The sequence below is a fragment of the Megalobrama amblycephala genome, linkage group LG18 (assembly GCF_018812025.1).
Source record: "Megalobrama amblycephala isolate DHTTF-2021 linkage group LG18, ASM1881202v1, whole genome shotgun sequence".
Classification (NCBI taxonomy): domain Eukaryota; kingdom Metazoa; phylum Chordata; class Actinopteri; order Cypriniformes; family Xenocyprididae; genus Megalobrama; species Megalobrama amblycephala.
In genome coordinates, this window is record NC_063061.1 from 11,629,231 (window position 1) to 11,642,973 (window position 13,743).

At 35.8% G+C, this 13,743-nt stretch overlaps 1 protein-coding gene and 1 long non-coding RNA gene across 2 annotated transcripts; both read right to left on the reverse strand.

The window, feature by feature from the left end:
- Positions 1 to 495: 495 nt before the first annotated feature.
- wdr73 (WD repeat domain 73) lies at positions 496 to 5,119 on the reverse strand. Its single transcript, XM_048167219.1, has 8 exons — positions 4,921 to 5,119; positions 4,718 to 4,785; positions 4,545 to 4,630; positions 4,374 to 4,462; positions 3,969 to 4,036; positions 3,641 to 3,802; positions 1,097 to 1,459; positions 496 to 998 (listed from the first exon to the last, which is right to left on the reverse strand). Exons 1-8 carry the CDS (start codon positions 4,971 to 4,973, stop codon positions 760 to 762), a joined length of 1,128 nt encoding a protein of 375 aa, XP_048023176.1. The 5' UTR covers positions 4,974 to 5,119; the 3' UTR covers positions 496 to 759.
- A 2,349-nt stretch (positions 5,120 to 7,468) lies between these two features.
- Positions 7,469 to 13,209, reverse strand: LOC125253581. Its single transcript, XR_007181472.1, has 3 exons — positions 13,152 to 13,209; positions 8,072 to 8,189; positions 7,469 to 7,480 (listed from the first exon to the last, which is right to left on the reverse strand). It is a non-coding gene; the product is annotated as an uncharacterized LOC125253581 (long non-coding RNA).
- Positions 13,210 to 13,743: the final 534 nt, after the last annotated feature.

Consider the following 13,743-nt stretch of genomic DNA (forward strand, 5'->3'; position numbering starts at 1 on the left):
CACTGTTGAATTGATTTGGTATTTCACGTGGATCAATCTCAACACAACATATTGCCCGAACAGGGTGGCCAGAAATTTATCAGCTACCAAAATTCCCAGTAGCAATACAAAAAAAACTTGAGGAGAGCGGAGATTTTTTACTTCAACAGGATGAAGCAAATGAAGATAAAAAATAATTCAAGCTTTGTTTAATCAGATGTGCATATATGGTAATTCCCACAGTGAAGTACAGGTAAATGCATAATTTTAGAGAAAGAAAGAAAATTGCTTTTCTCTAATTTCAGGTACAGCAAGCAAACAATACGTTAGTTCAGCCCTGGTTACCAAAAAACAGTTCTTAAGTGACAAGACTGGAAGAGTGTATATAAGAAAGTTTCCTGCAGTTTCATAAAACCTTTTATAGTATTTTATAGTTATTTTAAAATGGTGTAGAATAAATTATTATTCTTAAAAGAGTCATGGTGTCACAAAGACAGAAGAAGACAACAGAGGTAATACAGTTCACAAAGGTTTATTATTGCAGGTGGTGGCAGAGAGTGGGAGAATAAACAGGTGAGTAGATTGAATGATGACAGGTCATTTTCACTATTTTGTTTTATGAAACAAAGTTTTCCAGAGAGTTGTGTAATTATATAGTTTATTGACTTAATAGTCATTGTAAAAAAAGACATTGTTTTTGAATTGTTTGATATTAATTCACATACAGAAGTGTATCAAGAACAGTTTATGCATGTAACACAGAACAGTTTTCTCTAATTATCATCTGTCAGTGATTTTGTCCACCCAGTCCCATACATGTAGAGATCCATCGGTAGCTGCTGAGAGAAGAGTTTTTGGTCGTGACTGATGCCAAGAATGAGTGGTGACAACAGCTGGGGATCCACTGTATTTCGCATCATGTGACATATCATGACCTCTGTGTGAGAAAATTGGCTGAGGGCTCTGAACTTCTGTGCTCCAATTTGTTGTGTCATAAATATGTACTGTTCCATCAAACCCTTCAAAAAAGAAAATTGTCAGGTCATCGGCGAATAATCAATGGTCTTCACACAGGTCCACATTCTGAAATATAAATTCAACAATAAGCTATACTTACCAGACACAGACAGACAGCTGTCAAGCACAGGAGCCCAAGAAATGTTCAGAAAGTCATTATTTGGTGGACTTTGCTGGACGTTCAGTCGGGTTTGACAAAATGGACTCTGTAAATCTCTTAGATCTGACAGCAGAATGTGACCGGTGGACGAGAGTCTTGCTACAGTAGAAGGTTCGGACTGGGAGCCGTCACTCCTCAACCCAAATGACCAGTGCAAACCACTCTTACTCTCTTCCAGAGGATAACGAGCAGTTGAGGGGTCTCTTGTGTCTCCCATGAGCAGAGTGCCATTGCTCGCACAAATGAGAAACACACGAGCATTCACAAACCGTAAGCCACTCACTGAATCTAAGGACTCATTTCCTGTAAAAAAAAAAAAAAAAAAAAAATCAATCATTATATGAAATGAGCTATTAGTTCATATATATATATTAGTACTGTGCAAAAGTCTTAAGCCCCGTTCACACCGCCAGCGACTTTTTCGCTGCATGTCACTTGTCTCCTACTGTGAAGTCGCTTGTGGGCATCCCTGGTGCTGTCGCTCTAATATCATTGGTAGACTGCACGTCTGGCCATATCTATAGAAATGCAATCACAAATGATATATAAAACTAAGAAATCATTCTAATTTGACAAGGAATTAGGTTTAAAATAATTAAAAGTAACATTCTGCTGTTGTAGAGTGTTGTGACTGCAGAGCTCGGTGCAATAAATCATTAAGTTAACTAGATTAATGATCGGTCTATCAACAAATTAAACTCACTCATACAGTCAAAAAAATACTAAAACATCAATTGAATTTGACAAATAATCCATTTTCTTTTCCCTAATAATCAACACAATGCAGGGGAAACTTTAATATGAACTGCAGCAGTGCTAAATTGCTCACAGCATCATGTAATTAACAACACAAAATGTATGAATCAAACTCACAAGACTGTCGACCATTTCTTTTCCACGCATCGTTTTATTATATCCATGCAAGTACAGTAAAATCATATAAAACAGTGAAATAGCTCCGGAACTATTCCTGTCTGTCCTGCCTGCACTCGAGACGGTGACGTGAGCTCCAGAGCCTTCACTATTGGTTGTCGCTTGCGAAATTCGCTCCTGATTTGCATAAAGTTGAAATATCTGAACTTTTGTTGCCTGTCTCCCATCGCTTGACACGCCTACATTCTGTTGCCAACAGTCACTGTCGCTCTTGTCGCCGGAAGTCGCCAGCGCTCCATTGAAATGAATGGGATCCTGTCGCTTTGTCGCTGCGTGTCGCTTGCGGCGTGAACGGGGCTTTAGTATTTTCACCCCAAAAAATTAATTTAAGACATTTATATCTTTTGCTGTAGTGCGTCAGTAGGAAATATCAGTTTACATTTCCAAACACTCCTTTTGCCATTAATGGTAATAATACAGTGAGATTTTTGTATACTGATATTTCCTACTGACACACTACAGCAAAAATTGTAAAATATATATACAGTACAGTCCAAAAGTTTGGAACCACTAAGATTTTTAATGTTTTTAAAAGAAGTTTCGTCTGCTCACCAAGGCTACATTTATTTAATTAAAAATACAGTAAAAAACAGTAATATTGTGAAATATTATTACAATTTAAAATAACTGTGTACTATTTAAATATATTTGACAAAGTAATTTATTCCTGTGATGCAAAGCTGCATTTTCAGCATCGTTACTCCAGTCTTCAGTGTCACATGATCCTTCAGAAATCATTCTAATATGCTGATTTGCTGCTCAATAAACATTTATGATTATTTTTTTTTCAGGATTCCTTGATGAATAGAAAGTTCAAAAGAACAGCATTTATCTGAAATACAAAGCTTCTGTAGCATTATACACTACCGTTCAAAAGTTTGGGGCCAGTAAGAATTTTTATTTTTATTTTTTTGAAAAGAAATTAAAGAAATTAATACTTTTATTCAGCAAGGATGCATTAAATCAATCAAAAGTGGCAGTAAAGACATTTATAATGTTACAAAAGATTAGATTTCAGATAAACACTGTTCTTTTGAACTTTCTATTCATCAAATAATCCTGAAAATAAATATTGTACACAAATATTTTGTACAATTATACACATTAAATGTTTCTTGAGCAGCAGATCAGCATATTAGAATGATTTCTGAAGGATCATGTGACACTGAAGACCGGAGTAATGATGCTGAAAATTCAGCTTTGCATCACAGGAATAAATTACTTTGTGAAATATATTCAAATAGAAAACAGTTATTTTAAATTGTAATAATATTTCACAATATTACTGTTTTTTACTGTATTTTTAATTAAATAAATGTAGCCTTGGTGAGCAGACGAAACTTCTTTTAAAAACATTAAAAATCTTAGTGGTTCCAAACTTTTGGACTGTACTGTATATATATGAAATTTCAAATACATTTTTCAACTAATGTAAAATAAAAAAAAGGGGTTTTGATATTGAATAAATACATAAATATCTTATATTTAAAAAAAAAAAACTAATTAAAAATAACAGTAAAAAGGGATAAAGGTAATAGGTTTTGATATTACCAACTGTATACAGAACCCGTCCTGTTGCTATCTCTGTCAGCTGAACATCACTTATACAAGACCCATGAAGAACTGTTGGATCATCTATCAGTCCAGGAGCTATTTTAATGCCTTTTGCTGATGTGCTCTTGAGGTTTATGACTCCAGACCTTTTTATAACATCTGTATTGCAAAATGAGATAAGATACATGTATCGTCCCATAAATACAAAAATATAAGATTATTTTATAATAATAATAATAATAAAAACATTTACTCAGGACTCAAAATATATTTTTTTCTTATTGTTAATCCCTTTTGTAATGAACAACATAGACATATATCTTACCACTATCATCGCCTCCAATATCCCAAATCTGCAACGTCGAACTAGAACTTCCACTAGTCACCAAACACCTGTAAAGAACAGCTGATATTACGTAAAGAAAAAGAGAAGCCTCGACCAGCACTCGGCAGCAAGGGGAAAACAACAATACTAAATGCAAATAGTAAAATGTAAATAATCATATAATCATGCACAAACATAGCAAAATAAATAGGCCTATATATTTTTAAAACTGGGAATTGAACATTTCTCAATATCTTGCTGTTGTAGACAGTAAAATCAAACTGCAGTATTTTGCCTCAAGAAATAGTTTGAGCTAGATAGCTACATTAGATGAGATTTGTCAACAATCCCATTAACAGATGACATTAATGTCCACTTCTGACCAGATCTAGATCTAATTCTTACCTCGTTCCAGGGATATGTATCAAACACTCAACAGGTTCCTCTGAAAAGCCACCATGCTGTACTTTGAAGTCTCTTTCTGCACAAAGACCCTAAAGTTGAGAACAACAAGCAGTTAAATTAATTTCACATTCAAATACATACCAGAATTGCATTTCTGATTTCTTCATTCACCTGGTTGTCGCCTGCATATAACTTAAGAGGCAGGAGTAACTCTAAGATTTCACTTTTTGCTCCTGTGTATCCTGCAACACAAATACCTGAAATATAAAAGAGAAAACTGCCTTTAATGGATTTTCTTTTTTAACGGTCTACATATTTCATGGATTCATTTAGAGATTATTTACTTTTGTCACCCGTCCACTCTATTAATTTTGTCGGATGCTCCAGCTGAAATAGATGCAGGTCTTTGTATCTGAAATCAAGAAGACGCAGAGTTGAAACGCGCCCCTGATACCCAAAAATGCTGTCTAGGTAGGAAACACAATGAGTGTTGAGACACAACCACTATACAGGCGATAAAATGCAAGTCTACTGCTGCCAGACTGACGTGTTTAGAGACTCCATAAACCAGTCTTCAGCTTCATCAGAGGATATATCCATGCTGAATGATTGTTCACTTCCAAAACAATGTTGTAATAATAATAGAAAAAAAATTCTCAGTCCTCCGTAAGTTTATTCATCGGCATCTATTTAAAACGGTTAATATTTCCGGGATACGTTCCTCTGTACTTCTGATGTGTTTTTAAAAGTCCCAGTTGCGTTGTCGCCACCTGGTGGCACGAGGTTAATGTTGCACATTTGGTTTAGGAAAGTTTAGGACCTTACGTCCATGATTTTTAAAGTGGTCATGAACTGCGTTGGTTTATTGTTTTATAATGTTTCCTGGGGTGCACTTATAATGTTAGTATGCTTTTCATATCCCAAATTGTCATAATTCATGAATAAAAGGCATTTTTCCTACCCTGATTTTAGCGTCTGATTTGAACGCTCTGTTTTAAGGGGCGTGTCTGCTGTGAGACTTCAGTGTAAACGCCCACTGCTGTGATTGGCTGACATCTGCATATGAAAGTATCCAAATATTACTCTCTCTTTTAGTACATTTAGCACTATTACAGCTCTCAATGTTAACTAATCGTGGAAAGTGTTGCATTACATTTAGATCTATGGCGTTATATTTAGATTGTGGCATGAAAAGTTGCAGAGATGAACATTGTAGTCGATCACAGACAATGTTGAGTGAATGAAAGCAGTGATCTCGTCATTCCAACTCAATTTCTGTACACTAAAAATACTTTCATCTTCACTAACAGTGCAAACGCGATATAACTAAAAGATTTGTTGAATAAAACGGGAGTTTTGCGCGTCAGTCACGATAAACTCGCGCTTCAGCGCACGCTGCTCCAACGATTGCAAAGGGGGCTTTCTTTGAGCTTTCTTTATATAAATTAAACACCATCAAATAACTGATTATTTTCATCCTACTAAGAGAAATAATGCAAGTTGACGTTTAGTCACAGGTTTGATTTACTGACACACAGACAAAGATCATCTGATTGTACATGAATCATTAATATCAGATCAGGCATTAGAATTAACAGTTACTTTCATGTTGTTGCATTACTGTCAAGTCCAGGCACTGCACAATATTTTGTAATCCTCAACGGCATGTTTATTGCTTGGTAGCTCGATCTGGTTTAGCACCACATAGGCCTATGTTACTATTGCATGTCATGTGCGAATCAGTGGGCGGGGCTAAACAGGCAGGGATGAAGTAGGCGTTGATCTTCTTCTGCGGAGGCGGTGCTTGCTGCACTTTGACGTCATAGATCCTCACTCGTTTGCTGTAGTTTGCTGGGTCTGGTGTCAATTAAAGCTTTTATTGGACTAACAAGGAAGTTTTCAGCTCTAAAACTTACAGGATATTGTTACAGCATGATGACCTCTTATATGTCAAAAGCTCAAGGAAAATTTGATGTCTCATGTCATGACCCCTTTAAGAAACATAAAGTTCAAAATCATCATTATTCATTCTACTTTTGTTCTGGCTTAAAATTACCATATTATTGTATTTTCATAAGCATTTATTGGCCGATATAAGTTCATGATAGGTTTGGGACTCTTCAGCCTGTCTGGAAATCGAGATTTGATAGGGATGTCCTTAATACCAATCCTTTATTAATAATTGTTTATGTTTAATAGACTATAGTTTTTAATAACTTTAATGTCTCGAACAAGGCAAAAAAAAAAAAAAAAATGCACCTAATATATCCTGGCTATAAGCTATTGGACATGTCCACACTACTATTGCCCAAGAAAAAAGATATAGTTTATTGAACAATAAAAGCTGATTTGAGCACACAAGGAATGACTACTAGCTTGTTGTAAACCATAGATTCTGGTTTATTGTGTCTTATAAAGAAACAAAGTAGATAATCAAAACAGAAAAGCTCAGGATAGTAAACAAGAGTAAAAAACTGTTGGCAAACGTTTCATTTACAAAAGCTGCGTTCCACAAAAGCTATTTGGGTCAGACCCTTCTTTGGGTTTGTTATTGTCTCTATAGTGGCTGCACAATGCAAAGCAAAGCCAGCTTCACTTAAACCAGACCATTCTTTGACTTTCATAAACACAGACTGAATAGAGTTAAATGTTGGAAATGTGTGGCATGCCTCTCTTGAAAAAGAACCATGTATTAATTGTAATCCAGGATTTACAGTGGTGGCATACTTTAGCTGTCCCATCAGCTTTACTCAGTTTATGTTTTAATACCATTCCCGTGTAACTGCACTGCTCCATGCCTCATTACTTCATCTGTTTTTTTATTTTTAGTCTCTCATTTTTCATATGAAATATGTTTGTTTTTTACTGTTATCAAACAAGAACAATTTTTACAATCATTATTTTCATCATCTCTTTAAAATAATTGTTAAATGTCAAAAGACTCACTACTATATAAAGAAATTGTTTCTTTCACCACATATCGGCACTGAAACCTAAATAAAGATGTCTTTGATGATGACGTCATTCCTCTGAAGATGTAGTTTTTAAATCAATCATCGGTCGAGGTCTGCTAAGATTATGTTCTTTTTGCTAAAACCGCACAGCATCTGAAAATAATGGATAAATCATTGTTAGGAATTATGACCTTTACATTTTTGTTTAATGAATCCTAAAGTATTATATACAATACTGTTCACAAGATTGGGGTTAATAGGTTTTTCTGAGAAATTAATTAAAAAATTCATACTTTTGAACTTTCTATTCATCAAAGAATCTAAAAAAATGTATCACGGTTTCCGCAAAAATCTTCTTGAGCAGCAAATCAGCATTTTAGAATGATTTCTGAAGGATCATGTGACACTGAAGACTGGAGTAATGATGCTGAAAATTCAGCTTTGTCATCGTAGGAATAAATTTAATTTTAAAATATATTAACATAAAAACAGTTATTTTAAATCGTAATAATATTTTACAATATTGCTGTTTTTACTGAATTTTTTTATCAAATAAATGCAGCCTTAGTGAGCATAAGAGACTTATTTTTTAAAAAACATTTGAAAAAACCTAAACCCCAAACTTTTGAATGGTAATGTTTATAAACAGATATAATATTATATATAACATTTTTATATGCTATTTTATATAAATACATATAAAATATATTTCCAGTTATTTATTGTCATTTTATATCAACATACCTGTATTTGCGTGGACAACCATGGTGACCGACAATGTATTCTTGGTCAAAACAGAAGCGCCGGCAGAGTCCTCCATAGCCACAAGTCCAATTCTGAATCTGCACTTCAGCATTATGCACTGAGACAAAATCATATCCAAAATGTATTGTTGTGCATGTATATGTTCAATTGAAATGTTAGTATCATCTGTGCACACAAATTTTAATACTATTGGTTAAAACAAACAAATATTATGACTAAAAATCCAATTGAAAGTTATCCAGAAAAAAATACTTGTGTCAAATAAGCAACACTTTCACAAAAGAATTAAGAAACATTATTATAATAAATGTATAAAATCAATCTTCTCTGTATTCATATATCTCATCCTTCACTTTGATTCACAAACAAAAATACACATGGAAACACCCACAAACACACCAGCCAAAAAATCCTACCATTCCCTGTGAAAAATGCAAGCAACATAACAAACAGAATCATGCCAAGCTTCTTCATAGCTTTAGAGTCTCAGCCTCTTAGGCTGTGTTGATTGCAGTGCCAATGTTTCATTTATACAACATTGAGGCAAAGGGGAGGAGTCTAAATTTCAGCTACACACTTTCTAGAAGAGGTGTCTTAAAACTAGGAAAATAGATTCTGTCCTGGAAAACTGCTGGCCTGAAGATTTACCAGAGTCATTTTAGTCTGCCACTGAGTTCTATAGCATCTTAAAAAAAAGCAGTTTCATTCAAAGTACAGGATTGTCAGAATGATTTTTATCATTCTGCCAAGGAATGTCAAATTTATAGTCTTTTCTATTCTAAATGTTCTGGTGTTAAATAATTAGAGACCGTATTCATGCTGCCTGTAGAACTTGTTCTTATATGATGGATTTTAAAGGGTTAGTTCACCCAAAAATGAAAATTCTGCCATTTATTACTCACCCTCATGCCGTTCCTGCACCCGTAAGACCTTCGTTAATCTTCGGAACACAAATTAAGATATTTTAGTTGAAATCCGATGGCTCTGTGAGGCCTCCATAGGGAGCAATGACACTTCCTCTCTCAAGATCCATAAAGGTACATATTTAAATCGGTTCATGTGAGTACAGTGGTTCAATATTAATATTATAAAGGGACGAGAATATTTTTGGTGCACCAAAAAAAAAAAAAACGTATTTAGTGATGGCCGATTTCAAAACACTGGAGCATTGGAGCATAAATGAATCAGTGTATCTGCTGTTCAGAGCGCCAAAGTCACGTGATTTCAGCCGTTTGGCAGTTCGATACGTTGATTCATTTATGCTCCGATGCTTCCTGAAGCAGTGTTTTGAAATCAGCCATCACTAAATAAGTCGTTATTTTGTCTAATTTATTGTAGGCCTATATATTGTTTGATTTCAACTCTTTGCCTGCCAGTGTTTTTTTTTTTTTTTACGTTGCCAGTCATAGCATGATCATTTTCACAAAAATGTAATGGCCCCCAGAATATTTTGTTGTATGAATATCTGAACATGTAAAAGCAACATTTTGAACAAAAAGCTGTTACTGCTCCTTTTTAAAGCTGCAGTCTGTAAGTTTTGCCTCTTTGTCGCCATCTCTGTTTGAAACCTGCAATTGCAGTTATTTGCGGAGTTATCATCTTTATGTAAGTTGTGGATCGGCACGGCTCCTCAGCTTGGATGAATCTAATATTTGCTGTCAGTCAACACACCGGTGGATACTGTACTTCGGAATCACAGATTCTTCGTCTTGGAAGTATGTCCAAAATAAGAATTTTCACCAGAAAATGTCATCTGAACAAGTAAGTAACAAATCTGCCACTTTTGTTCTGACCAACTGAGGGAAAAAGTATTACAATAAATCATGCTACCAATGGTGATTAAATCTAATGATCGCTTAGCTCGGATAACATCAAACCGTGCAAATTATAATTATTGTTATACTTTGTTCTCAAATTGTTAATGTTAACAACATCAGCATTGCGTTACTGCGTATTTAGTGTGTATTAGAGTTACCTGTAGATTTCAATTTCTGTAGCCACTCCGCAGTCCGAAGTCTTTTGCTTTTGACTACGGACGAATCTCCATTTGTCACTAGCCGTGTTTCCATTGCTCTTTAATTGCGCAAATTGAAATTGCGAATTGAAAAAATACACCCAATGGAAACACATCAATTTCACAAAAACTCCCATATATCACAAAAAAGTGTTTTTACGCTTACATGAGGTGGTTTTTCAGGCAATTCGGAAAAAGGAATATTTTGCTAAACTGCAATGGAAACATTTTTTTTTTTTTTTTTTCGCATTTACACCTGGTGTACGTAAAAGTCAATCATTCTTTAAAGAGGGCACGGTATGTTTGGACAGAACAGAAGATGAGAGCTCTTCATTAAATTCATAAAAGACAAAAATATTATGGGACTACTGGATTTTAAACAACAAAGAAATGCCACAATTTGAATTTTAGCAGATAGGAGGGAGAAACACCCAGAAACACCTCATACGTGGCCACTTTCCTTGCCATATATGCTTGGATAACATGCCGTCTCCTTAGATTAAAAATAATGGCTTGTGCAGTGGCTGGGATATAAGTAGCCAACATCCATTGCCATCATTTTTTGGAATTACTTATTGCAAGAGAGGGAAAAAAGACGTTTTAGTCGCATAACGTCATTTCGCAATAGTTTTTTTTTTATTAATGTTTAGAAAATATTGCAAAAGTTTTATGATCTGGAATTTCAAAATCTGTAATGGAAACGTGCCTACTGATGATTGTCATTTGGATCTTTCTGGATTACAATTCGCTATCAAAATGATAAGTTTCTTTTTTGAACACTGGCTGGTTATACTTGCTCAAAAAAAAAAAAAAAAAACGGACTGCAGCTTTAAAAACTGTGTTTTAATCTGTGTTTAATAGGTTCTAAGCTACTTTCAGAAAATGCGTAATAGCGTCCCCTACCGTGTAACAGTGAATATACGGGAAGCCGGAAAATTCCGTCAATGTCGGGAAAGACTTAAAGTGATAGTTCACCAAAAAATGAAAATTCTGTCATTTACTCACCCTCAAGTTGTTCCAAACCTGTATGAATTTTCTTCTGCTAAACACAAAATAAGATATTTTGAATACATAGGGGAAAAAATACTACGGAATTCAATGGGGCCCATCATTCGTTTGGTTATAAACTTTCTTCAAAATATCTTCTTTTGAGTTCAGCAGAAGAAAGACATTCATAAAAGTTTGGAACAACCTGAGGGTGAGTAAATGATGACAGAGTTTTCATTTTTGGGTGAACTATCCCCCTACATACTGAAATATCAGTCATTTTTTCTGGGATGATCTCGGTTTAGCCTGAAAAATCTGTTTTATGAATGAACCAGCAGATGTCACTGCAGCATTAAAAGCCAAGGAGCAAATTTCCTTGAAGGTCAGTAAATTGATCATGGCTACATTAATTTTCTCTCTCTAAATTCACTTTATATCTCAGTATGTTTCATAAAACCTTTCATTTATGGGGATACAAATTTTTTGAGCACAAAATATGTTCCTTAATAAAGCTGTATTGATATATTTAAGTGAAATATTAGCACACTTCCCATTTTTTTGTCTGCATTTTAGCTTCCTTGAAGTGTTTATGATAGCAATCAAACAGTCTTATCTGTTATTAAAGCAGATTATTCATGGTTCTCACATTGTTCAGTGGAATGAGGGTAAAACCACATCCTTTAGAAGACAGAGTGCAGCTTATAGGGAATTGTACTGTACAAAGCTAGTTAAGTTGCTAAAAAGAATGAAAATGGGTCATGGCATTATTAGCCTTTTTCTAATGTGCGTCATCTAGCCTAATGCATCATAAGGCCATTATGAAGGGACCAAATACAAAAACATTCCCCCTGGAGACAGAAAGGAACATTAGAGAGATTTGAAATTAAACTCATTGTAGTTGTTTTTGGGTCTAAGGACTGAAACAAATTCATGTTGGAAAAAATTATACTGGTTTAAAACTTCTCTAAGGTACACATGCATGTGGTTACTTTGTTTCTGACTTTGCCTTACTGCTGAGGAAAATTATACATAATATAGATAATTATGCTATGTGACAGGCTTTTAAGCTGTCTGTGTCTGCTTCAAATGGTCACATTTTCCTGTGTTTTTAGTCTAGCTTTATTTCAGAAAGGAGAAACCATGGCGACTGGATCTCCCACATACTGCCCAGCATAAAAGAAACAAAACAAATGGAGCCAATGGCTTCCTAATATGCCGTTGTGAAGGTTGAAGTGCCTCGAGTCGTGACAATGCGAGAACAACTGACCTTGCTTTCAAACTTGTCCCCCTCAAATCTGTAGGTGGATGCCGAGGACGGCATGAGGACATGAGGACATTTAAGTGACAATTCATAAAAACCAAAATAAAGAAAGAAATAAAGATTCTGCAAATATCACAAATGTGGATGGATTTGAATAGGTTTGTCGCACTATGTGCTTTGACATGATGTTGGATGATGAATCCATGGGGAGACCATGGTGACCGTTTGTTCACACAAACACACAAATCCACAAATGAAAAGAGACATCCCTCCTGTCAGTCATGCTGTAATTATGACTCTAATGATGTAACAGAATTGTTTGTTGTACATTGTAGTTTTGGCTCCAGAGCTTTTTTCCTGCAGCACTTATGATGACTGCCTCTATTGTTCATTTTCAGTCTTCCCACATCTCTTCATATTTGGGTTCATGTAATAAATAATCAAATATTCCTTGATCTTTTCAGACTAGATCATGGCATGTGAGTTGTTATACGTATATATATATATATATATATATATATATATATATATATATATATATATATTCAGTCGTCGCTCCCAAAATGAATTCAACGAGTCATCTTGTTAAAGGTGCTATAGAGGATGTTTTCGACGACTGAGAAACCAAAGGCTGTTTGTGAGTTTTTGAAATGAGCGCATGCGTAAGAACAACCCCCCTTCTTCACAGCTCATTTCGAGGGAACGCCTCCCAAAACTCGTGCACGAGTATTGGAACACGAGTGTTTACCACCGGCATTCGCTGTGTTGTGTTAGTGGATTCATTATGTCGGACTCACCGCAGGTAACTCATAATCTGCAGTTGTTACTCCTGACAAAAACCTTGCATGCGGCGCCTGTGGAGTGTGGAAAGTTACTGGAGCATGCACGTCTCTCACAAGGAACGTCATGGCAGTGATTGACAAGCCAGAGGGCCAATCCGCGCACATCTTTCACAAGGAACGTCGTGGCAATGATTGACAAGCCAGAGGGCCAATCCGCGCACATCTTTCACAAGGAACGTCGTGGCAGTGATTGACAAGCCAGAGGGCCAATCCGCGCACATCTTTCACAAGGAACGTCGTGGCAGTGATTGACAAGCCAGAGGGCCAATCCGCGCACATCTTTCACAAGGAACGTCGTGGCAGTGATTGACAAGCCAGAGGGCCAATCCGCGCACATCTTTCACAAGGAACGTCGTGGCAGTGATTGACAAGCCAGAGGGCCAATCCGCGCACATCTTTCACAAGGAACGTCGTGGCAGTGATTGACAAGCCAGAGGGCCAATCCGCGCACATCTTTCACAAGGAACATCGTGGCAGTGATTGACAAGCCAGAGGGCCAATCCGCGCACATCTTTCACAAGGAACGTCGTGGCAGTGATTGACAAGC

Bases quoted from the DNA above. Each gene is read 5' to 3' on its own strand.
- wdr73 (XM_048167219.1), bottom strand. From the start codon at position 4,973: ATGGATATATCCTCTGATGAAGCTGAAGACTGGTTTATGGAGTCTCTA. The intron at 4,463-4,544 runs GTGAATGAAGAA...TCTCAACTTTAG, and splicing joins TATATGCAGGCGACAACCAG to GGTCTTTGTGCAGAAAGAGA. The intron at 3,803-3,968 runs GTAAGATATATG...TTTGCAATACAG, and splicing joins TATTGGAGGCGATGATAGTG to ATGTTATAAAAAGGTCTGGA.